The 25,486-nt window shown below is 32.4% G+C and overlaps 1 protein-coding gene across 4 annotated transcripts; it reads left to right on the top strand.

Moving 5' to 3' along the window:
• The first annotated feature begins 18 nt into the window (after positions 1 to 18).
• LOC146763923 (methyl-CpG-binding domain protein 2-like) lies at positions 19 to 24,862 on the top strand. Of its 4 annotated transcripts, XR_014951353.1 has the most exons (9): positions 37 to 362; positions 2,564 to 2,723; positions 5,098 to 5,235; positions 10,593 to 10,683; positions 12,991 to 13,168; positions 13,855 to 13,884; positions 14,548 to 15,966; positions 16,699 to 16,728; positions 18,836 to 18,977. XR_014951353.1 is itself a non-coding variant. In XM_085566785.1 (8 exons), exons 1-7 carry the CDS (start codon positions 250 to 252, stop codon positions 18,963 to 18,965), a joined length of 840 nt encoding a protein of 279 aa, XP_085422911.1. In that variant the 5' UTR covers positions 37 to 249; the 3' UTR covers positions 18,966 to 18,974; positions 24,377 to 24,862. The 4 variants fall into 4 exon arrangements, 2 of the variants coding, with proteins under 2 accessions (XP_085422912.1, XP_085422911.1); XM_085566785.1 differs by lacking the exons at positions 14,548 to 15,966; positions 16,699 to 16,728 and adding an exon at positions 24,377 to 24,862 and having other exon boundaries at positions 18,836 to 18,974; XM_085566786.1 differs by lacking the exons at positions 13,855 to 13,884; positions 14,548 to 15,966; positions 16,699 to 16,728 and adding an exon at positions 24,377 to 24,862 and having other exon boundaries at positions 19 to 362; positions 18,836 to 18,974.
• Positions 24,863 to 25,486: the final 624 nt, after the last annotated feature.

The raw sequence follows: 25,486 nt of genomic DNA, 5'->3' as shown, positions 1-25,486 counted from the left end.
GCCCTCCGCCATCACCGCCCCGCCCCTTCGCAAGGGAAGGGGGGGGGAGGGGGGGGGGAACGACGCGACAACACCGAAACGTCTCCCCAGGAAAATTAAAAAAAATAAAAAACGCCGCCAAAACCGCCTCCAAACCTTCACCTAAACCACCCGAGCCGACGGGAGAAACCCAAATCAAATAGAAACGGCAAAAAAAAAACCCAACAAAACCATCGAAAAATCGGATTTCTAAAAGTTTTCGAAGCGATTATGGAGAAACCCGGCAGAACGGATTGCCCGGCGTTACCGCCCGGCTGGAAGAAGGAAGAAGTGATCCGAAAATCCGGTTTAAGCGCGGGGAAAAGCGATGTTTATTATTTTAGGTATGCGGGGTTTTTTTTTAAGTTGGTATTTGAGGGGGTTTGGTTTTTTTTTGGTTTTTTTTGGTTTTTTTTGAGGGGGTTTTTGAAGGCGCGCGATGGGAAAAGCGGCGGGGGGGGGGGGGGGGGTGCGGGAGGTGATTCCGGGTCGGGGTTTTAAAAGGAATTTTAGAGATTTTTTTATTAAAATTTGGGTTTTTTTCCCCTAAAATTCTCATTTTAGCCACCTGAATTCATATATTCCCTCCTTAACTCTCAGGTTTCCCCCAAAAATTTCCATTTTTTTGGGTCAAAATGCCCATTTCCCCCCCACCCCCCCAAAAATCCCCATTTTACCCCCTAAAAATCCGCATTTTTGTACATAAAAATCCTCATTTTCCCCCCTAATATCCCCATTTTACCCCCCTAAATTCTCATTTTTGACCTAAAATTTCCTTTTCCCCCCTAAATTCTCATTTTGTACCTAAAAATCCCCATTTTATGCCCTAAAATCGCCATTTCCCCCCCCAAAATCCCCATTTTATCCCCCTAAATTCTCACGTTTTACCTAAAATTCCCATTTATCCCCTTAAAATCCTCATTTTTTTACCTAAAAATGTCCATTTTAAACCTAAAGGTCCCATTTATCCCTCACACTTTCAATTTTTCACCGAAAATTTCCATTTTTAACCTAAGAGTCCCCTTTTATCCCCTAAAATTCTCATTTTCCCCCCTAAATTCTCAATTTTTGCCTAAAAATCTTAATTTTTTACCTAAAATCCCCATTTTCCCCCCAAATTCTCGTTTTTATCTAAAATTCCAATTTTATCCCCTAAATTCTCATTTCTCCCCAAAATTTCCATTTTGCTCTCCTAAAATCCCTCAGTTTGCCTCATAAAATTCCCATTCTCAAAAAATCCCTAAAAAAATCCCCCAAAATCCCCTAAAAATTCTTTAAAATCCCCAAAATTCTCAAAAAAATCCCCACAATGTCCCCAAAACCTCCTCAAAAAATCCCAAAAAAATCTCTAAAAATTCTCAAAAAATCCTTAAAAAGTCACAAAAAATTCCTAAAAAATTGACACAAAATTTGGAAAAAATCCCTGAAAAATCTGGTAAAAAATCTCAAAAAAATCCCCAAAACTGTAAAAAAAATCCCAAAAACTTGGTAAAAATTCTCAAAAAATTCTCTAAAAAATTCTCTAAAAATTCTCAAAAAATCCCAAAAACTTCTCTAAAAATTCTTAAAGAAACTCCAAGAATTGCGTAAATATCCTGAAAAAGTCACAAAAAATCCATAAAAATTCTGAAAAAAACCCTAAAAAATTCTCTAGAAATCCCAAAAAATCCCCAAAAATTCTCTAAAAATTCCCATTAAAACCTGACAAAAATACGCAAAAAATCCTCCAAAAATTCAATTTATTCCTCCAAAATCCCCCGTAAAATTGCCAAAAATTCACCTTTTTTCTCAGTTTTTTTCACCAAAAATCCCTTTTTTCTTTGTCTTTTCCCATATTTTCCTCAATAAATCCCAAAATTCCCAAAATATTTTAATTTTCCAGCCCAAGTGGGAAGAAATTCCCAGCAAGCCACAGCTGGCTCGGTACCTGGGGAACTCAGTGGACCTGAGCTCCTTCCAGAAAATCCCAAAAAAAATCCCCAAAAACTCCACAAAAATTCAGCAAAAATTTCTCAAAAAATTCTCCAAAATTCCCTGAAAAAATTCCCAAAAAATTATCCAAAAAATCTCAAAAAGTTCCGACAAAATCCACAAAAAATTCTCAGAAAATTCCCTAAAAATTTGGTTAAAATTCTCAAAAAGTTGCCAAGAAATTCTGAAAAAATCCTGAAAAATTCCCCCAAAAATCCCAATAATTTAGTTAAAAATTCTGAGAAAATCCCCAAAAAATCCCCAAAAATCATTGAAAAAAATTCGCCAAGGATTCCATAAAAATCCAAAAAAAAATTCACAAAAATTCTGTAAAAAAATTGAAAAAATCCCTGAAAATCCCTTAAAAATTCCCCAAAAAAATCCGTGAAAAATTCAATTTTTTCCCTCCAAAATCCCCAAAAAATCTGCAAAAATTCAATTTATTCCTCCAAAAAAACCCCGTAAAATCGCCAAAAATTCACCTTTTTTCTCCGTTTTTTCACCAAAAATCCCGATTTTTTTTTGGTCTTTTCCCATATTTTCCTCAATAATTCCAAATATTTAAATTTTTTAGCCCGAGTGGGAAGAAATTCCGCAGCAAACCGCAGCTGGCTCGGTACCTGGGGAACTCGGTGGACCTGAGCTCCTTTGATTTCCGCACAGGGAAGATGATGCCCAGCAAGCTGCAGAAGAACAAACAGAAACTGCGCAACGACGCCCTCAACCCCAACAAGGTTTGCTCCAAAAATTCCAATTCTTTATCATTGATTTAATATTATTTTAATCCTGATTTATTCCCCAATTTTCCCCATCTTTTCCCCAATTTTCCCACAATTTTTCACATTTTTTTCCCATTTTTTCACAATTTTTTCTCAATTTTTTTCCCATTTTTATCCCATTTTAATCAAATTTTAATCTAATTTTTCCCCCATATTTATCCCAATTTTTTCCAAATTTTTCCCCAATTTTCCCCCAATTTTCCCCATTTTTTCTCAATTTTATCCAATTTTGCCCCAATTTTTCCAAAATTGTTCCCCAGTTTCCCCCCATTTTTATATCAAATTTTCCCCATTTTGTTCTCAATTTTCCTTATTTTTTCTCACTTTTCCCCAATTTCCCCCCAATTTTTCCAAAATTGTTCCCCAATTTCCCCCCATTTTTATATCAAACTTTCCCCACTTTTTCCTTAATTTTTCTCATTTTTTCCTAATTTTGTCCCATTTTTCCTCAGTTTTTGCTCAATTTTTATCCCATTTTAATCCAATTTTATCCAATTTTTTTCCCATTTTCCCCCAATTTTTATCTTTTCCCCCAGCTATCTCAAATTTCCCCCAATTTTTCCCCAATTTTCCCCATTTTTTCCAATTTTATCCCATTTTAATCCAATTTATTCCAAATTTTTCTCCTAATTTTTCCCCTCATGAAACATTTTCCCGCCTTTTTTCCCCCCCTCATGATTTTCCCGCCTTTTTTTCCCCTCAATGACACCCTCAACACAAACAAGGTTTGCTCAAAAAAATTCAAATTTTTTATTATTTTATATATTTTAATTATGTTCCAAATTTTTCCCCAATTTCCCCCAATTTTCATCCAGTTTTTACCCAATTTCCCCCAGGTTTCCCCCAAGTTTCCCCCATTTTATTCTCATTTTTTCTTCATTTTTTTCTCCAGTATTACCTTCAAAAATTTGAATTATTTGCCCATTTTTTGCCCTTTGTTCCCCAAATTTTCATCCAATTTTTCCCCAGTTTCCCCCCAATTTTATTCCCATTTTCTCCCAATTTATTCTTCATTTTTCACCCGATGTTCCCCCAATTTTTCCTTCAAAAATTCGAATTTTTTGCCCATTTTTTGCTTGTTTTCCCCCAATTTTTTCCCCATTTTTTTCTCAAATTTTATGTCATTTTAATCCAATTTTTATCCAATTTTTATCCAATTTTTCCCCATTTTTTCCCAATTTGCCCTCAATTTTCCCCATTTTTTCATCATTTTTTCTCTTTTCCCCACAATTTTTCCTTCAAAATTTGAACATTTTTGCCCATTTTTTCCCATTTTTCCTCCTTTTTTCCCCCAATTTCCACCAAATTTCTCCATTTTCTCCCATAATAATCTTATTTTTTAACCGATTTTTTACCATTTTTTGCCCGTTTTTCCTCCTTTTTCCCCCAAATTTCTCCCCATTTTCTCCCATAATAATCTTATTTTTTAACCGATTTTTTGCCATTTTTCCTCCTTTTTTCCCCAATTTTCCCCCATAATAATCTTATTTTTTAACCGATTTTTTGCCATTTTTTGCCTGTTTTTCCTCCTTTTTCCCCCAAATTTCTCCCGATTTTTTCCCAATTTTCCCCATTATCTCCCATAATAATCTTATTTTTTAACCGATTTTTTGCCATTTTTCCTCCTTTTTTCCCCAATTTTCCCCCATAATAATCTTATTTTTTAACTGATATTTTGCCATTTTTTGCCCGTTTTTCCTCCTTTTTTCCCCAAATTTCTCCCGCTTTTTTTTCCCAATTTTTCCCCAATTTTCCCCCATAATAATCTTATTTTTTAACTGATTTTTTGCTGGTTTTTCCTTCTTTTTTCCCCAACTTTTCACCAAATTTCTCCCAATTTTCCCCATTTTCCCCCATAATAATCTTATTTTTTAACCGATTTTTTGCCATTTTTCCTCCTTCTTTCCCCAATTTTCCCCCATAATAATCTTATTTTTTAACCGATTTTTTACCATTTTTTGCCCGTTTTTCCTCCTTTTTCCCCCAAATTTCTCCCGCTTTTTTTCCCAATTTTTCCCCAATTTTCCCCCATAATAATCTTATTTTTTAACCGATTTTTTGCCATTTTTCCTCCTTTTTTCCCCAATTTTCCCCCATAATAATCTTATTTTTTAACCGATTTTCTGCCCGTTTTTCCTCCTTTTTCCCCCCAAATTTCTCCCGATTTTTCCCCAATTCTCCCCCATAATAATCTTATTTTTCAACCGATTTTTTACCATTTTTTGCCCGTTTTTCCCCAAATTTCCACCAAATTTCTCCCGGTTTTTTTTCCCAATTTTTCCCAAATTTTTTCCTAACTTTTCCCAAATTTTTTTCCCAAATTTTCCAGGGCAAACCGGACCTGAACACGACTCTCCCCATCCGCCAGACCGCCTCCATTTTTAAGCAGCCGGTGACGAAAATCACGAATCACCCGGGGAACAAAGTCAGGAGCGACCCGCAGAGACTGAGCGAGCAGCCGCGGCAGGTAAGGGGTTAAAAATTCCCACATTTTGGGGAGAAAACGGACAAAAAATGGGCAAAAAATTTGAGTTTTTTGAGGAAAAAATTGGGGGAAAAACGGTGAAAAAATGGGGGAAAACGGATGAAAAATGGGGAAAAAAATTGAATTTTTTGAGGGGAAAATTGAGGGGAAAATGGATGAAAAATGGGAAAAAATTTGATTTTTTTGAGGGAAAAATGGGGGAAAACGGATGAAAAATGGGCAAAAAAATTGAATTTTTTGAGGGAAAAATTGGGGGAAAACGGTGAAAAAATGGGGGAAAACGGACGAAAAATGGGCAAAAAAATTGAATTTTTTGAGGGAAAAATTTGGGGGGAAAATGGATGAAAAATGGGGAAAAAATTTGATTTTTTTGAGGGAAAAATTGGGGGAAAACGGATGAAAAATGGGCAAAAAAATTGAATTTTTTGAGGGAAAAATTGAGGGGAAAATGGATGAAAAATGGGAAAAAAATTTGATTTTTTTGAGGGAAAAATTGGGGGGAAAATGGTGAAAAAATGGGGGAAAACGGATGAAAAATGGGCAAAAAAATTGAATTTTTTGAGGGAAAAATTGAGGGGAAAACGGATGAAAAATGGGAAAAAAAATTGAATTTTTTTGAGGGAAAAATTGGGGGGAAAATGGATGAAAAATGGGGAAAAAATTTGATTTTTTTGAGGGAAAAATTGGGGGAAAAACGGTGAAAAAATGGGGGAAAACGGATGAAAAATGGGCAAAAAAATTGAATTTTTTGAGGGAAAAATTGGCGGGAAAACGTATGAAAAATGGGGAAAAAATTTGATTTTTTTGAGGAAAAAATTGGGGGGAAAACGGATGAAAAATGGGGAAAAAATTTGATTTTTTTGAGGGAAAAATTGGGGGGAAAACGGATGAAAAATGGGCAAAAAATTTGAATTTTTTGAGGGAAAAATTGGCGGGAAAACGGATGAAAAATGGGAAAAAAAATTGAATTTTTTGAGGGAAAAATTGGCGGGAAAACGGATGAAAAATGGGCAAAAAAATTGAATTTTTTGAGGGAAAAATTTGGCGGGAAAACGGATGAAAAATGGGGAAAAAATTTGATTTTTTTGAGGGAAAAATTGGGGGGAAAACGGTGAAAAAATGGGGGAAAACGGATGAAAAATGGGCAAAAAAATTGAATTTTTTGAGGGAAAAATTGGCGGGAAAACGTATGAAAAATGGGGAAAAAATTTGATTTTTTTGAGGGAAAAATTGGGGGGAAAACGGTGAAAAAATGGGGGAAAACGGATGAAAAATGGGCAAAAAAATTGAATTTTTTGAGGGAAAAATTGGGGGGAAAACGGATGAAAAATGGGGAAAAAATTTGATTTTTTTGAGGGAAAAATTGGGGGGAAAATGGTGAAAAAATGGGGGGAAACGGATGAAAAATGGGCAAAAAAATTGAATTTTTTGAGGGAAAAATTGGCGGGAAAACGGATGAAAAAAGGGCAAAAAAATTGAATTTTTTGAGGGAAAAATTGGCGGGAAAACGGATGAAAAATGGGGAAAAAATTTGATTTTTTTGAGGAAAAAATTGGGGGGAGAACGGTGAAAAAATGGGGGAAAACGGATGAAAAATGGGAAAAAAATTTGAATTTTTTGAGGGAAAAATTGGCGGGAAAACGGATGAAAAATGGGGAAAAAATTTGATTTTTTTGAGGGAAAAATTGGGAGGAAAATGGATGAAAAATGGGCAAAAAAATTGAATTTTTTGAGGGAAAAATTGGGGGGAAAACGGTGAAAAAATGGGGGAAAACGGATGAAAAATGGGCAAAAAAATTGAATTTTTTGAGGGAAAAATTGGCGGGAAAACGGATGAAAAATGGGCAAAAAAATTGAATTTTTTGAGGGAAAAATTGGCGGGAAAACGGATGAAAAATGGGGAAAAAATTTGATTTTTTTGAGGGAAAAATTGAGGGGAAAACGGATGAAAAATGGGAAAAAATTTGATTTTTTTGAGGGAAAAATTGGGGGGAAAACGGTGAAAAAATGGGGGAAAACGGATGAAAAATGGGCAAAAAATGTGAATTTTTTGAGGGAAAAATTGAGGGGAAAACGGATGAAAAATGGGAAAAAATTTGATTTTTTTGAGGAAAAAATTGGGGGAAAAACGGTGAAAAAATGGGGGAAAAAATTTGATTTTTTTGAGGGAAAAATTGAGGGGAAAATGGATGAAAAATGGGGAAAAAATTTGATTTTTTTGAGGGAAAAATTGAGGGGAAAACGGTGAAAAAATGGGGGAAAACGGATGAAAAATGGGCAAAAAAATTGAATTTTTTGAGGGAAAAATTGGGGGGAAAACGGTGAAAAAATGGGGGAAAACGGATGAAAAATGGGCAAAAAAATTGAATTTTTTGAGGGAAAAATTTGGGGGGAAAACGGATGAAAAATGGGAAAAAAATTTGATTTTTTTGAGGGAAAAATTGGGGGGAAAAACGGTGAAAAAATGGGGGAAAACGGATGAAAAATGGGCAAAAAAATTGAATTTTTTGAGGGAAAAATTGGCGGGAAAACGGATGAAAAATGGGAAAAAATTTGATTTTTTTGAGGGAAAAATTGGGGGGAAAACGGATGAAAAATGGGCAAAAAAATTGAATTTTTTGAGGGAAAAATTGGGGGAAAATGGACGAAAAATGGGAAAAAAATTGAATTTTTTGAGGGAAAAACTGGGGGGAAAATGGTGGAAAAATGGGGGAAAACGGATGAAAAATGGGCAAAAAAATTGAATTTTTTGAGGGAAAAATTTGGGGAAAAACGGATGAAAGATGGGAAAAAAATTTGATTTTTTTGAGGGAAAAATTGGGGGAAAAACGGATGAAAAATGGGAAAAAAATTTGATTTTTTTGAGGGAAAAATTGGGGGGAAAACGGTGAAAAAATGGGGGAAAACGGATGAAAAATGGGCAAAAAAATTGAATTTTTTGAGGGAAAAATTGGGGGGAAAACGGATGAAAAATGGGGAAAAAATTTGATTTTTTTGAGGGAAAAATTGGGGGGAAAACGGATGAAAAATGGGAAAAAAATTTGATTTTTTTGAGGGAAAAATTGGGGGGAAAACGGTGAAAAAATGGGGGGAAACGGATGAAAAATGGGCAAAAAAATTGAATTTTTTGAGGGAAAAATTGGCGGGAAAACGGATGAAAAATGGGGAAAAAATTTGATTTTTTTGAGGGAAAAATTGGGGGGAAAACGGTGAAAAAATGGGGGAAAATGGATGAAAAATGGGCAAAAAAATTGAATTTTTTGAGGGAAAAATTGAGGGGAAAATGGATGAAAAATGGGAAAAAAATTGATTTTTTTGAGGGAAATATTGGGGGAAAAACGGTGAAAAAATGGGGGAAAACGGATGAAAAATGGGCAAAAAATTTGAATTTTTTGAGGGAAAAATTGGGGGAAAAACGGATGAAAAATGGGGAAAAAATTTGATTTTTTTGAGGGAAAAATTGGGGGGAAAACAGTGAAAAAATGGGGGAAAACGGATGAAAAATGGGCAAAAAAATTGAATTTTTTGAGGGAAAAAATGGGGGAAAACGGATGAAAAATGGGCAAAAAAATTGAATTTTTTGAGGGAAAAATTGGCGGGAAAACGGATGAAAAATGGGCAAAAAAATTGATTTTTTTGAGGGAAAAATTGGGGGGAAAACGGATGAAAAATGGGCAAAAAAATTGAATTTTTTGAGGGAAAAATTGGCGGGAAAACGGATGAAAAATGGGGAAAAAATTTGATTTTTTTGAGGGAAAAATTGGCGGGAAAACGGATGAAAAATGGGGAAAAAATTTGATTTTTTTGAGGGAAAAATTGGGGGGAAAATGGATGAAAAATGGGGAAAAAATTTGATTTTTTTGAGGGAAAAATTGGCGGGAAAACGGATGAAAAATGGGGAAAAAATTTGATTTTTTTGAGGGAAAAATTGGGGGGAAAATGGATGAAAAATGGGGAAAAAATTTGATTTTTTTGAGGAAAAAATTGGGGGGAAAACGGTGAAAAAATGGGGGAAAACGGATGAAAAATGGGCAAAAAAATTGAATTTTTTGAGGGAAAAATTTGGGGGGAAAATGGACGAAAAATGGGAAAAAAATTTGATTTTTTTGAGGGAAAAATTGGGGGGAAAACGGATGAAAAATGGGAAAAAAATTTGATTTTTTTGAGGGAAAAATTGGGGGGAAAACGGTGAAAAATGGGCAAAAAAATTGAATTTTTTGAGGGAAAAATTGGGGGAAAAACGGTGAAAAAATGGGGGAAAACGGATGAAAAATGGGCAAAAAAATTGAATTTTTTGAGGGAAAAATTGGCGGGAAAATGGATGAAAAATGGGAAAAAAATTGAATTTTTTGAGGGAAAAATTGGGAAAAATTGGGTTAAAAAATAAGAATATTATGGGAGAAAATGGGGGGAAAACTGGGGAAAAATTGGAGAAAAATGGGAAAAATTGAGAAAATTTGGAAAAAATGGGGGAGAATTTAGAGGAAAAATTGGGAAATTTTGGGAAAAAATAGGAAAAAATGAGGAAAAATGGCAAAAAAATGGAATAAAAATGGGAAAAAATGGGGAAAATTGGGGAAAATTTAGGAAAAAAATGAGGAAAAATTGGGAGAAAATTTGGGGGAAAAATGAGCAAAAAAATGAGATTTTTTGAAGGAAAAAATGGGGAAAAGTTGGGTGAAAAATGAAAAAAAAAAGAGAATAAAATGGGAAAAATTGAGGGAAAATTGGGGGAAAATTTGTGGGAAAAATTATGAAAAATTGGATTAAAAATGGGGAAAAATTGGGAAAAAAATTGGGAAAAAATGGGGAGTAATTAGAAAAAAATGGGAAAAATTAGGAAAAAATGATGAAAAATTGGGGAAAAAATTAAAAAAAAAAAGAAAAAAAAAGGGAAAAAAATCAGGAAAAATTTGGGGGAAAATTAGGGAAAAATTTGGGATAAATTGGAATAAAATGGGGAAAATTGGGGGAAAATTGGCAAAAAAATGGAAAAAAAAAACAGGTAAAATTGGGGTGGAAATTGGGAAAATATCAGGAAAAAATTAGGAAAAATTGGGTAAAATTAAGGAGAAAATGTAGAAAAAATTTAGGAAAAATTGGGGAAAAATTAAGATAAAAATAAAGAAAAAATTGGGAAAAATGGGAAAATTTGGGAAAAATTGGGTCAAAAAAATTCGGATTTTTGGATGAAAAATTGGGTTAAAAATGTGACAAAAATCAAAAAATCTTGGGGAAAAAATCAGGAAAAATTGGGGAAGACTTGGAATGAAAATCAGGAAAAAATTTGGGGTAAAATTTGGATTTTTTGGTTAAAAATTCCCAATTTTTTTTGGCAGCTTTTTTGGGAGAAGCGGCTGCAGGGACTGAGCGCTTCAGACGTGAGTGAAGAAATCATCAAATGCATGGAGCTGCCCAAAGGGCTTCAAGGTGAGGAAAAATGGGGTAAAAACAGGGAAAATTGGGCAAAAATTGGGGAAAAATTGGGGAAAATTTGGGGGGAAATTGGGTGAAAATTTGGTGAAAATTTGGTGAAAATCGGGGAAAAATTGGCTGAAAAATGGGCAAAAAATGGGCAAAAAATGGGCCAAAAATTCAAATTTTTTGAAGGAAAAATGAAGAAAAAATGAGAATAAAATGGGAAAAAATTTGGGGGAAAAATTGAGAATAAAATGGGGAAAAATTGGGAAAAAAATTCGAATTTTTAAAGGAAAAATTGGGTGAAACAAAAATGGGCCAAAAATTCGAATTTTTTGAAGGAAAAATGAAGAAAAAATGAGAATAAAATGGGAAAAATTTGGGGGAAAAATAGGGAAAATTGAGAATAAAATGGGGACAAATTGGGAAAAAAATTCGAATTTTTAAAGGAAAAATTGGGTGAAAAATGAGAAAAAAATGGGGAAAAATTGGGCCAAAAATGGGCAAAAAAAATCAAAATTTTGAAGGGAAAATTTGGGGGAAAATGAAGAAAAAATGGGGGAAAAATGAGCAGAAAATTCAAATTTTTGAAGGAAAAATTGAGGGAAAATTGGGTGAAAAATGAGAATAAAATGGGGGAAAATTGGGGGGAAAATCCTCGAATTTGGCCCCAAAAATGGGAATTTTTGGAGAAAAAACGGGAAGTTTTTGGGTTAAAAAAAAATGGAAATTTTTAAAATAAAAAATGGGAAATTTTGGTAGGAAATACAGGAATTTTTGCTGGGAAAAATTTAATTTTTTGGGGAAAAAAAAGCGATTTTTTTGGGGGAAAAAATGGGAATTGTTTTGAGGAAAAAAATGGGAATTTTGGCGCAAAATTTGGGTTTTTTTCGGAAAAAAAATATTTTGGGGAAAAAGTGTTTTTATGGGTGGGAAAATAGTGGGTAAAAATGGGAATATTTGGGTATAAAATACCGATTTTTGGGGTAAAAAATTGGAATTCTTTTGAGAAAAAAATGGCGTTTTTTTGGCCAGAAAAGTGGGAAAAAAAGTGGTTTTTTGGGAAAAAAAAAGTGATGTTTTTTGGGGGAAAAAAGTGGAATTTTTTTGAGGAAAAAAGGAAAATTTTGGGGGGCAAAATGCAAATTTTGGGGGGAAAAATGGCATTTTTTGAGGAAAAAATTGGGTTTTTTTGGGGAGAAAAAGTGACTTTTAGTGGAAAAAAATGGAAATTTTTGGAGGGATAAGATGAAATTTTGGTTTTAAAAAAGGGAATTTTGGGGGAGAAAAAAATGGGAATTTTGGCAGGAAAATGGGATTTTTTTGGGGTAAAAAACCAGGATTTTTTTGGCCAGAAAAGTGGGAAAAATGGTTTTTTGGGGAAAAAAATTAGAATTTTTCTTGAGGAAAAATCAAGTGTTTGGGAGAAAAAAATTGAGGATTTTTGAGGAAAAATTGGGTTTTTTGGTGAGAAAAATTGAATTTTTGAAGACAAAAAATCGCATTTTTCGGGCGAAAAAACTCGTTTTTTCACCCGGAAAACGCCATTTTTTCGCGGAAAAAAATGGGATTTTCACCGGGACAAAAATGATAAATTTGGGAAATTTGGGATTTGATGAAAATTTGGGAATTTTTTGCAGGAGTCGGCCCCGGAGCCAGCACGGAGTCGTTGCTTTCGGCCGTGGCCAGCAGTTCCACTCCCAAAAAAATGCAAATTTGGGTGGGAAAAATGCAAATTTAGATGGGAAAAAATGCAAATTTTGGTTTTAAAAAAGGGAATTTTTGGGGAGAAAAATGGGAATTTTGCAGGAAAAATGGGATTTTTTTTTCAGCTAAAATGGGATTTTTTGGGGTAAAAAATGGGAATTCTTTTGAGAAAAAAATGGGATTTTTTTTCAGCGAAAAAGGGATTTTTTGGGGTAAAAAATGGGAATTCTTTTGAGAAAAAAGTGGGAATTTTGGCAGGAAAAATGGGATTTTTTTCAGCGAAAAAGGGATTTTTTGGGGTTAAAAAAAATTGGGATTTTTTGGCCAGAAAAGTGGGAAAAATGGTTTTTCGGGGAAAAAATTAGAATTTTTCTTGAGGAAAAGTCAAGTGTTTGGGAGAAAAAAATTGAGGATTTTTGAGGAAAAATTGGATTTTTTGGTGAGAAAAATTGAATTTTTGAAGACAAAAAATCGCATTTTTCGGGCGAAAAAACTCGTTTTTTCACCCGGAAAACGCCATTTTTTCGCGGAAAAAAATGGGATTTTCACCGGGACAAAAATCCTCATTTTAGGAAATTTGGGATTTGATGAAAATTTGGGAATTTTTTGCAGGAGTCGGCCCCGGAGCCAGCACGGAGTCGTTGCTTTCGGCCGTGGCCAGCGCCCTGCACAGCGGCTCCGCTCCCATCACGGGGCAGAACTCGGCGGCCGTGGAGAAAAATCCGGGAATTTGGCTCAACACGTCCCAACCCCTCTGCAGGGCCTTCGTGGTCACCGACGACGACATCCGGTGAGTCCCAAAATTGCATTTTTTACACCCAAAAAATTCCACACTTTTCACTGAACATGTCGGTTTTTACCCCGAAAAAATCCGATGCTTTAGCGCCAAAAAATCCCATTTTTTCGCTCAAAATTCTGATTTTTTTCGCCAAAATTTCCCTTTTTCCGGTCCAAAAATTCGATTTTTTTCACCAAAAAATTCGATTTTTTTTTCTCAAAAAATCCAATATTTTTCCAAAAAAAGTCCAATTTTTTTGGTCAAAAATTACCATTATTCGCAAAAAAAATTCGAATTTTTCGCCAATAATTGCCATTTTTCGCTAAAAAATTTGATTATTTTGGTCAAAAATTCGATTCTTTTCCCCAAAAAATTCGGATTTTTTTTAGCTAAAAATTCCACTTTTTTGTCAAAAAAAATCTAGTTTTTTCCCTTAAAAATCATATTTTTCTGTCAAAAAAATCCAATTTTTTCCACAAAAATTCCCATTTTTACCCCAAAAATCCCCAATTTTTTCCCCAAAAAATTCCCATTTTTACCCCAAAAATCTCCAATTTTTTTTTCCCAAAAAATTCCCATTTTTACCCCAAAAATCTCCAATTTTTTTTCCACAAAAATTCCCATTTTTTTGCCAAAAATTCCCATTTTTTACCCCAAAATCCGGGGATTTGGCTCAACACGTCCCAACCCCTCTGCAGGGCCTTCGTGGTCACCGACGACGACATCCGGTGAGTCCCAAAATTGCATTTTTTACACCCAAAAAATTCCACTCTTTTCACTGAACATGCCGGTTTTTACCCCGAAAAAATCTGATCTTTTAGCGCCAAAAAATCCCATTTTTTCGCTCAAAATTCTGATTTTTTTCGCCAAAATTTCCCTTTTTCCGGTCCAAAAATTCGATTTTTTTCACAAAAAAATTCGATTTTTTTCACCAAAAAATTCGATTTTTTTTTCTCAAAAAATCTGATATTTTGCCAAAAAAACTCCAATTTTTTTTATCAAAAATTACCATTATTCGCAAAAAAAATCGAATTTTTCGCCAATAATTGCCATTTTTCATCATCAACGATTACCATTTTTTGCTAAAAAATTCGATTTTTTTCCCCAAAAAAGTCGGATTTTTTTAGCTAAAAATTCCACTTTTTTGTCAAAAAAAATCTATTTTTTTCCCTTAAAAATCGTATTTTTCTGTCAAAAAAATCCAATTTTTTCCACAAAAATTCCCATTTTTACCCCAAAAATCCCCAATTTTTTTTCCCAAAAAATTCCCATTTTTACCCCAAAAATCTCCAATTTTTTTTCCACAAAATCTCCAATTTTTTTGCCAAAAATTCCCATTTTTTACCCCAAAATCCGGGGATTTGGCTCAACACATCCCAACCCCTCTGCAGGGCCTTCGTGGTCACCGACGACGACATCCGGTGAGTCCCAAAATTGCATTTTTTACACCCAAAAAATTCCACTCTTTTCACCGAACATGCCGGTTTTTACCCCGAAAAAATCCGATGCTTTAGCGCCAAAAAATCCCATTTTTTCGCTCAAAATTCTGATTTTTTTCACCAAAATTTCCCTTTTTCCGGTCCAAAAATTCGATTTTTTTCACCAAAAAATCTAATTTTTTTCACCAAAAAATTCGATTTTTTTTTCTCAAAAAATCCAATATTTTTCCAAAAAAAGTCCAATTTTTTTGGTCAAAAATTACCATTATTCGCAAAAAAAATTCGAATTTTTCGCCAATAATTGCCATTTTTCGCTAAAAAATTTGATTATTTTGGTCAAAAATTCGATTCTTTTCCCCAAAAAATTTGGATTTTTTTTAGCTAAAAATTCCACTTTTTTGTGAACAAAATCTAGTTTTTTCCCTTAAAAATCGTATTTTTCTGTCAAAAAATTCCAATTTTTTCCACAAAAATTCCCATTTTTACCCCAAAAATCCCCAATTTTTTCCCCAAAAAATTCCCATTTTTACCCCAAAAATCTCCAATTTTTTTTCCACAAAAATTCCCATTTTTTTGCCAAAAATTCCCATTTTTTACCCCAAAATCCGGGGATTTGGCTCAACACATCCCAACCCCTCTGCAGGGCCTTCGTGGTCACCGACGACGACATCCGGTGAGTCCCAAAATTGCATTTTTTACACCCAAAAAATTCCACTCTTTTCACTGAACATGTCGGTTTTTACCCCGAAAAAATCCGATGTTTTATCGCCAAAAAATCCCATTTTTTCGCTCAAAATTCTGATTTTTTTCGGTCCAAAAATTCGGTTTTTTTCACCAAAAAATTCGATTTTTTTTCTCTAAAGAAATCCAATATTTTTCCAAAAAATATCCAATTTTTTTTGTCAAAAATTACCATTATTCGCAAAAAAATTCGAATTTTTCGCCAATAATTGCCATTTTTCATCATCCAAGATTACCATTTTTTGCTAAAAAATTCGATTTTTTTCCCCAAAAAATTTGGATTTTTTTAGCTAAAAATTCCACTTTTTTTGTCAAAAAAAATCTATTTTTTTCCCTTAAAAATCGTATTTTTCTGTCAAAAAATTCCAATTTTTTCCACAAAAATTCCCATTTTTACCCCAAAAATCCCCAATTTTTTTTCCCAAAAAATTCCCATTTTTACCCCAAAAATCTCCAATTTTTTTTCCACAAAAATTCCCATTTTTACCCCAAAAATCTCCAATTTTTTTTCCACAAAATCTCCAATTTTTTTGCCAAAAATTCCCATTTTTTACCCCAAAATCCGGGAATTTGGCTCAACACATCCCAACCCCTCTGCAGGGCCTTCGTGGTCACCGACGACGACATCCGGTGAGTCCCAAAATTGCATTTTTTACACCCAAAAAATTCCACTCTTTTCACTGAACATGTCGGTTTTTACCCCGAAAAAATCCGATGTTTTAGCGCCAAAAAATCCCATTTTTTGCTCAAAATTTTGATTTTTTTCGCCAAAATTTCCCTTTTTCCGGTCCAAAAATTCGATTTTTTTCACCAAAAAATTCAATTTTTTTTCACCAAAAAATTCGATTTTTTTTTCTCAAAAAATCCAATATTTTTCCAAAAAAAGTCCAATTTTTTTGGTCAAAAATTACCATTATTCGCAAAAAAAATTCGAATTTTTCGCCAATAATTGCCATTTTTCATCATCCAACATTACCATTTTTTGCTAAAAAATTCGATTATTTTGGTCAAAAATTCGATTCTTTTCCCCAAAAAATTCAGATTTTTTTTAGCTAAAAATTCCACTTTTTTTGTCAAAAAAAATCTATTTTTTTCCCTTAAAAATCGTATTTTTCTGTCAAAAAATTCCAATTTTTTCCACAAAAATTCCCATTTTTACCCCAAAAATCTCCAATTTTTTTTCCACAAAAATTCCCATTTTTACCCCAAAAATCTCCAATTTTTTTTCCACAAAAATTCCCATTTTTACCCCAAAAATCTCCAATTTTTTTTTCCCAAAAAATTCCCATTTTTTTGCCAAAAATTCCCATTTTTACCCCAAAATCCGGGAATTTGGCTCAACACATCCCAACCCCTCTGCAGGGCCTTCGTGGTCACCGACGACGACATCCGGTGAGTCCCAAAATTGCATTTTTTACACCCAAAAAATTCCACTCTTTTCACTGAACATGTCGGTTTTTACCCCGAAAAAATCCGATGTTTTAGCGCCAAAAAATCCCATTTTTTGCTCAAAATTCTGATTTTTTTCGCCAAAAAATTCCCTTTTTTCGGTCCAAAAATTCGATTTTTTTCTCAAAAAATTCAATTTTTTTTCACCAAAAAATTCGATTTTTTTCTCTATAGAAATCCAATATTTTTCCAAAAAAAGTCCAATTTTTTTGTCAAAAATTACCATTATTTGCAAAAAAAATCTAATTTTTTGTCAATAATTGCCATTTTTCATCATCCAAGATTACCATTTTTTGCTAAAAAATTCGATTTTTTCCCCCAAAAAATTCTATTCTAGCCTCCAAAAATTCCCCTTTTTCATCAAAAAATCCACTTTTTTTCTCAAAAAAAATCAAATTTTTTGGGGTCAAAAATTGCCATTTTTTTATCCCCAAAAATTTCCTTTTTTTTTTCCTAAAAATTCGATTTTTTTGACAAAAACTTTGATTTTTTTCCCCAAAAAATTCGGATTTTTTTGGCCAAAAATTCTACTTTTTTGTCAAAAATTCGACTTTTTCCCTTAAAAATCTTATTTTTTGGTCAAGAAATTCCAATTTTTTTGGTCAAAAAAAAAACCCGATATTTTATCACCAAAATATCCCCTTTTTTCAGTCCAAAAATTCGATTTTTTAGCCCAAAAAATTCAAATTTTTTTGCCCAAAAATTGGATTCTTTCGGCAAAAAAATTAATTTTTTCTCCAAAAATTTGATTTTTTTTACTAAAAGATTTGATTTTTTTTGCTAAAAGATTTGATTTTTTTTGCCAAAAAATGCGAATTTTTTTCCCCCAAAAGTTGTCATTTTTGGTCAAAAAATTCCAAATATTTGGCGATTTTTTTTTCCCCGAAAAATTGGATTTTTGGCCAAAAAATTCGATTTTTTTCACAAAAAAATTCCAATTTTTTTTGCCAAAAAGTTCGATTTTTTTCTGCCAAAAAAACGGTTTTTTAAGCCCAAAAAATTAAAATTTATTCCCAAAAAAATTCATATTTTTTGGTGAAAAATTCACATTTTTCACCAAAAAATTCAATTTTTTTGCTCACAAATTACCACTTTACATCAAAAAATTTGACTTTTTTGGTCAAAAAATTCCATTTTTTTTGGTCAGAAATTCCTATTTTTCCCCTAAAAAATCCAAATTTTTTGGTCAAAAATTACCATTTTTTTTTCAAAAAAATTCCAATTTTTTTGTCATAAATTTGATTTTTTTTTCCTAAAAAATTCGAATTTTGGGGGGGAAAATGGGAATTTTTTGGGGAAAATATTGCAATATTTGGGAAAAAAAAACCAAATTATTTTGGTGAAAAAAATTGGAATTTTTGGGGAAAAAAAATCAATTTTTGCGGGAAAAAAATTGGAATTTTGCGGGAAAAATGTGAATTTTTTTGGGAAAATTTTGAATTTTTAGGGGAAAAACGGGAATTTTTTGGGGAAAAAAAAATCAAATTTTTTTGGGGGGAAAAAATGGGAATTTTTGGGGAAAAAAGTGAAAATTTTGGGGGAAAAATGGGCATTTTTGGGTGAAAATTTTGAATTTTTAGGTGGGAAAATGGGAATTTTTGGGGTAAAAATTTGGGGTTTTTTTGGGGTAAAAAATGGGAATTTTTAGCAAAAATTGGGGATTTTTTTGGGTTGAAAAATGGGAATTTTTGGGGTGAAGAAATTGGATTTTTCAGGAGAAAAATCTAATTTTTGGGCAAGAAAATTGAAATTTTTGGGGAAAAATTTGTATTTTTGGGGGGAAAAATTTGAATTTTTAGGGGTAAAAAATGGGTATTTTTAGGGTTAAAAATGTGAATATTTTTCACCAAAATTTTGAAAATTTTGGGTAAAAAAAATCGATTTTTTTTGACCAAAAAATGGGATTTTTGAGCGAAAAAAACGGATTTTTTCAGGGAAAAAAAAGGGAATTTTGGGGGGAAAAATCGGAATTTTTTTTTTAATGAAAAAATGGATTTTTTGGGGTAAAAAATTTGGTATTTTTGGGTGAAAAAACGGGGATTTTGGTCAGGAAACAGGAGGAGCGAGTGCAGCAGGTGAGGAAGAGGCTGGAGGAGGCGCTGATGGCCGAAGGATTTTCCAGGAATTTCGAGTGCGGAAAAATTCCGGAATTTTCCCGGAAAAACGAGCAGGAGGCGTGAAAAAAAAAAGGTAAAAAAAATGGGGGAAATTCGGGGGAAATTGGGAAAAAAAATTTGGTGAAAATCGGGTGAAAAATGGGGGAAAAATGGAATTTTTGGAGGGGGAAATTGGGGAAAATTTGAATTTTTGGAGGGAAAATTTTGGGGAAATTGGGAAAAAATGTGAAAATGGGGAAAAAATTTGAATTTTTGGAGGGAAAATTGGGGAAAATTGGGAAAAAACTGAGAAAAAATTGGGTGAAAAATGGGGAAAAAAATTCGAATTTTGGAAGGAAAAATTTTGGGGAAAATTTGGGGGAAAATGGGGAAAAAAATCGAATTTTTGGAGGGAAAATTGGGGAAAAACTGAGAAAAAATTGGGTGAAAAATGGCAAAAAAATGGGCAAAAATGGGGAAAAAATTCGAATTTTGGAAGGAAAAATTTTGGGGAAATTGGGAAAAAATGTGAAAATTTGGGGAAAATTGGGAAAAAATTGGAAAAATGGGGAAAAAATTTGAATTTTTGGAGGGAAAATTGGGGGAAAAATGGCAAAAAATTGGGCAAAAAATGGGGGAAAAATTCGAATTTTTGAAGGAAAATTTGGGGAAATTGGGAAAAAATGTGAAAATTTGGGGAAATGGGGAAAAAATTGGGAAAATGGGGAAAAAATTCGAATTTTTGAAGGAAAAATTGGGGGAAATTGGGAAAAAACTGAGAAAAAATTGGGTGAAAAATGGGGAAAAAAAATCGAATTTTTGAAGGGAAAATTTTGGGGAAAATTTGGGGGAAATTGGGAAAAAATGTGGAAAATTGGGCAAAAAATGGGGAAAAAATTCGAATTTTTGAAGGAAAAATTGGGGGAAAATTGGGAAAAAATTGAATTTTTGAAGGAAAAATTGGGGGAAATTGGGAAAAAATGTGAAAATTTGGGGAAATTGGGGGAAATTGGGTGAAAAATGGGGAAAAAATTGAATTTTTGGAGGGAAAATTGGGTGAAAAATGGCAAAAAATTGGGCAAAAAAATGGGGAAAAATTCGAATTTTTGAAGGAAAAATTTTGGGGAAATTGGGAAAAAATTGGGAAAAAATTGGAAAAATGGGGAAAAAAATCGAATTTTTGGAGAAAAAATTGGGTGAAAAATGGCAAAAATGGGGAAAAATTCGAATTTTTGAAGGAAAAAATGTGGAAATTTGGGGAAAAAATTCGAATTTTGGAAGGAAAAATTTTGGGGAAATTGGGAAAAAAATGTGAAAATTTGGGGAAATGGGGAAAAAATTGGAAAAATGAGGAAAAAATTTGAATTTTTGAAGGAAAAAATTGGGTGAAAAATGGCAAAAAATTGGGCAAAAAATGGGGAAAAAATTCGAATTTTTGAAGGAAAATTTGGGGAAAATTTGGGGGAAATTGGGAAAAAATTCGAATTTTTGGAGGAAAAATTGGGGAAAATTGGGAAAAACTGAGAAAAAATTGGGTGAAAAATGGGAAAAAAATTCGAATTTTTGAAGGAAAAATTGGGGGAAAATTGGGTGAAAAATGGCAAAAAATTGGGCAAAAAATGGGGAAAAATTCACATTTTTGAAGGAAAAATTGGGGAAATTTGGGGGAAATTGGGTGAAAATTGGGAAAAAATTCGAATTTTTGGAGGAAAAATTGGGTGAAAAATGGCAAAAATGGGGAAAAATTCGAATTTTTGAAGGGAAAAATGTGGAAATTTGGGGAAAAAATTCGAATTTTGGAAGGAAAAATTTTGGGGAAATTGGGAAAAAAAGTGAAAATTTGGGGGAAATGGGGAAAAAATTGGAAAAATGGGGAAAAAATTTGAATTTTTGGAGGGAAAATTGGGGGAAAAATGGCAAAAAATTGGGCAAAAAATGGGGAAAAATTCGAATTTTTGAAGGAAAATTTGGGGAAAATTTGGGGGAAATTGGGAAAAAATGGGGGAAAAAATCGAATTTTTGAAGGAAAAATTTTGCGGAAATTGGGAAAAAACTGAGAAAAAATTGGGCAAAAAATGGGGAAAAAATTCGAATTTTTGAAGGAAAAATTGGGGGAAATTGGGGAAAAAAGTGAAAATTTGGGGGAAATTGGGAAAAAATTGGGAAAAAATTGAAAAAATGGGGAAAAAAATTGAATTTTTGGAGGAAAAATTGGGTGAAAAATGGCAAAAAATTGGGCAAAAAATGGGGAAAAATTCGAATTTTCGAAGGAAAAATTGGGGAAAATTTGGGGAAAATTGGGAAAAAATTCGAATTTTTGGAGGAAAAATTGGGGAAAATTGGGAAAAAACTGAGAAAAAATTGGGTGAAAAATGGGGAAAAAAATTCGAATTTTTGAAGGGAAAATTTGGGGGGAAATTTGGGGAAAATTGGGCAAAAAATGGGGAAAAAATTCGAATTTTTGGAGGAAAAATTGGGTGAAAAATGGCAAAAAATGGGGAAAAATTCGAATTTTTGGAGGAAAAAATGTGGAAATTTGGGGAAAAAATTCGAATTTTGGAAGGAAAAATTTTGGGGAAATTGGGAAAAAAATGTGAAAATTTGGGGAAAATGGGGAAAAAATTGGAAAAATGAGGAAAAAATTTGAATTTTTGGAGGGAAAATTGGGGGAAAAATGGCAAAAAATGGGGAAAAATTCGAATTTTTGAAGGAAAATTTGGGGAAAATTGGGTGAAAATTGGGAAAAAATTCGAATTTTTGGAGGAAAAATTGGGAAAAAACTGAGAAAAAATTGGGTGAAAAATGGGGAAAAAAATTCGAATTTTTGAAGGAAAAATTTTGGGGAAAATTTGGGGGAAATTGGGAAAAAATGTGGAAATTTGGGGAAAATTGGGCAAAAAATGGGGAAAAAATTCGAATTTTTGGAGGAAAAATTGGGGAAAATTTGGGGAAAATTGGGTGAAAATGGGGAAAAAAATTGAATTTTTGGAGGAAAAATTGGGTGAAAAATGGCAAAAAATGGGGAAAAATTCGCATTTTTGAAGGAAAAAATGTGGAAATTTGGGGAAAAAATTCGAATTTTGGAAGGAAAAATTTTGGGGAAATTGGGAAAAAATGTGAAAATTTGGGGGAAATGGGGAAAAAATTGGAAAAATGGGGAAAAAATTTGAATTTTTGGAGGAAAAATTGGGGGAAAAATGGCAAAAAATTGGACAAAAATTTGGGAAAAAATTCGGATTTTTGAAGGAAAATTTGGGGAAAATTTGGGGGAAATTGGGAAAAAATGGGGGAAAAAATCGAATTTTTGAAGGAAAAATTTTGGGGAAATTGGGAAAAAACTGAGAAAAAATTGGGTGAAAAATGGGGAAAAAATTCGAATTTTTGAAGGAAAAATTTTGGGGAAAATTTGGGGGAAATTGGGAAAAAATGTGGTGGAAATTTGGGGAAAATTGGGCAAAAAATGGGGAAAAAATTCGAATTTTTGGAGAAAAAATTGGGTGAAAAATGGCAAAAAATGGGGAAAAATTCGAATTTTTGAAGGAAAAATTTTGGGGAAATTGGGAAAAAATGTGGTGAAAATTTGGGGAAAAATTGGGAAAAAATTGGAAAAATGGGGAAAAAATTTGAATTTTTGGAGGGAAAATTGGGGGGAAAATGGCAAAAAATTGGACAAAAAATGGGGAAAAAATTCAAATTTTCGAAGGAAAAATTGGGTGAAAAATGGCAAAAAATTGGGCAAAAAATGGGGAAAAATTCGAATTTTTGAAGGAAAATTTGGGGAAAATTGGGAAAAAACTGAGAAAAAATTGGGTGAAAAATGGGGAAAAAATTCGAATTTTTGAAGGAAAAATTTTGGGGAAAATTTGGGGGAAATTGGGAAAAAATGTGGAAATTTGGGGAAAATTGGGAAAAAACTGGGAAAATGGGGAAAAAATTCGAATTTTTGAAGGAAAAATTTTGGGGAAATTGGGAAAAAACTGAGAAAAAATTGGGTGAAAAATGGGGAAAAAATTCGAATTTTTGAAGGAAAAATTTTGGGGAAATTGGGAAAAAATTGGAAAAATGGGGAAAAATTCGAATTTTTGAAGGAAAAAATGTGGAAATTTGGGGGAAATTGGGGGAAAATCGGGCAAAAAATGGGGAAAAAATTTGAATTTTTGAAGGAAAAATTGGGGGAAATTGGGAAAAAAAGTGAAAATTTGGGGGAAATTGGGTGAAAATTGGGAAAATGGGGAAAAAAATCGAATTTTTCGAGGGAAAATTGGGGGAAAATTGGGGGAAAATGGCAAAAAAAAGAGAATAAAATGGGCAAAATTTGGGAAAAAATGGGGAAAAAATTGGACAAAAAATGGGGAAAAAATTCGAATTTTTGAAGGAAAAATTGGAGAAAAAATGACTAAAAATGGGAATTTTTGGGTTAAAAATTTGGAATTTTTTGAGTTTAAAAATCGGGACTTTTTTGGTGAAAAATGTGGATTTTTTTGGGTAAATATTTGGGATTTTTTGTGTAAAAATTTGGAACTTTTGGGGTTAGAAAAAGGGAATTTTTGGGTTAAAATTGGGAATTTTTGGGTTAAAATTAGGACTTTTGGGGGTAAAACAATTTTTTGGGGAAAAAATTTGGAATTTTGGGGGTAAAAAATGGGAATTTTTCGGTTAAAAATGGGAATTTTTGGGTGAAAAATTGAGAATTTATGGGTTAAAAATTGGGAATTTTTTGGGGTTAAAAAAAGAATTTTTTAGGTTAAAATTGGGAATTTTTGGGAAAAAATTGGGAATTTTTTGGGGAAAAAAAAATGGGATTTTTTGGTTTAAAAAATGGGAATTTTAAGGTTAAAATTTGGAAGTTTTGGATGAAAAATTGAAAATTATTTTGTTAAAAATTGGGAATTTTTGGGTTAAAAAAAGGAATTTTTGGGTAAAACATGCAAATTTTGGGGGGAAAAATTGGGAATTTTTGGGGGTAAATGGGAATTTTTGGGGTTAAAAATGCGATTTTTTTGGAGGAAAAATTTGGGATTTTGGGGGGAAAAAATGGAATTTTTGGGGGGTAAAAATTTGGAATTTTTCGGTTAAAAATGGGAATTCTTGGGCAAAAAATGTGAATTTTTGGGTAAAAATTTGGAATTTTTTGGGTTAAAAATGGGAATTTTTGGGGTAAAAATTTGAATTTTTGGGTTAAAAAATGGGAAATTTTGGGTAAAAATTGGGAATTATTTGGGGAAAAAAATTGACATTTTTATGAAAAAAATCGAATTTTTTGGGTAAAAATGTGGAATTTTTGGGGAAAAATTTGAATTTTTTTGGGTAAAAAATTGGGAATCTTTGGGTTAAAAAAATGGGAATTTTTGGGGCAAAAAATGGGAATTTTAAGGGAAAAATTGGGGGAAAAAAATCGAGAAAATTTTGGAATAAAATTTCAAAAAAAATTTGAATTTTTCCCCCAATTTTTTGTCCAAAATTCCTCCAAAAATTCAATTTTTTTTTTCTTTTTCAGGTCCAGGAAAAGCGAAGCAAAAAAAACGGCTGCAAAATTCTCCATTTTTGGCACTTTTTGACCCATTTCGGGCATTTTTTGGCCCGAAATTTTGGAATTCTAAAAATTCCATTTTTTTTAACCAAAAAAAGAAAAAAAAAAAATTTAAATTTAAAAGAAAATTTTATTTTTTTTTTCCGGGTGTAAATAATTATAAATATTAAAAAAAAAATTATAAAAATGACCGTTAAAAATTCAATTTATTTTAATTTTTTTGGGGTTTTAAAAGTGGAAAATTTCACGTTAAAAAAAGAAAAAAATGAATTTTTTTTTGGGTTTTTTTTTTTAAATTCCAGAATTTTGGGGTGGAAAAAGCAAAAAAAAAAAAATCCCCAAAATTTTGGAAATAAAAAATTAAAAAATTTTAATTTTAATTTTTTTTCTAGGAGAGATGGAAAATGAAAAAATCAGGGAAATAAAGAGAAATAAATGGATTTATTTGGGATTTTTTTTGGCGATGTGGAATTTTTGGGGGGAAAATGGGGGAAATTGGGAAAATTGGGGAAAAAATGGGAATTTTTGATGGGAAAATTGGGGGAAATTGGGAAAAAATTGAGGAAAAAACGGGGAAAAAATTGAATTTTTGAAGGGAAAAATTGGGGAAAATTAGGGGGAAAAAATTGAATTTTTGAAGGAAAAATTGGGGGAAAATGGCAAAAAATGGGCAAAAAATGGAGAAAAAAAATCGAATTTTGGAAGGAAAAATTAATGAAAATTTGGGGGGAAAAATGGGCAAAAAATTTGAATTTTTGAAGGAAAAATTGGGGGAAAATCGGGAAAAAATGTGAATTTTTGAAGAAAAAATTGGGGAAAATTGGGCAAAAAATTTGAATTTTTGAAGAGAAAATTGGGAAAAAATGGGGAAAAATTTTGGGTAAAAATTGGGGAAAATTGGGTAAAATTTGGGATTAAAATGGGGAAAAATTGGGTAAAAAACTGGAATTTTTAGAGGAAAAATTGGGGGGGAAATGGAGAAAAAAATGGGAATAAAATGGGGAAAATTGGGAGAAAATGGAGAAAAAATTTGAATTTTTGAAGGAAAAATTGGGGAAATTTGGGAAAAATTTTG

The sequence above is a fragment of the Lonchura striata genome, chromosome Z, assembly GCF_050655825.1.
Source record: "Lonchura striata isolate lonStrDom1 chromosome Z, ASM5065582v1, whole genome shotgun sequence".
NCBI classification, from domain to species: domain Eukaryota; kingdom Metazoa; phylum Chordata; class Aves; order Passeriformes; family Estrildidae; genus Lonchura; species Lonchura striata.
The sequence above is the reverse complement of the archived record's forward strand: the minus strand, read 5'-3'. Positions and strand labels throughout refer to the sequence as shown.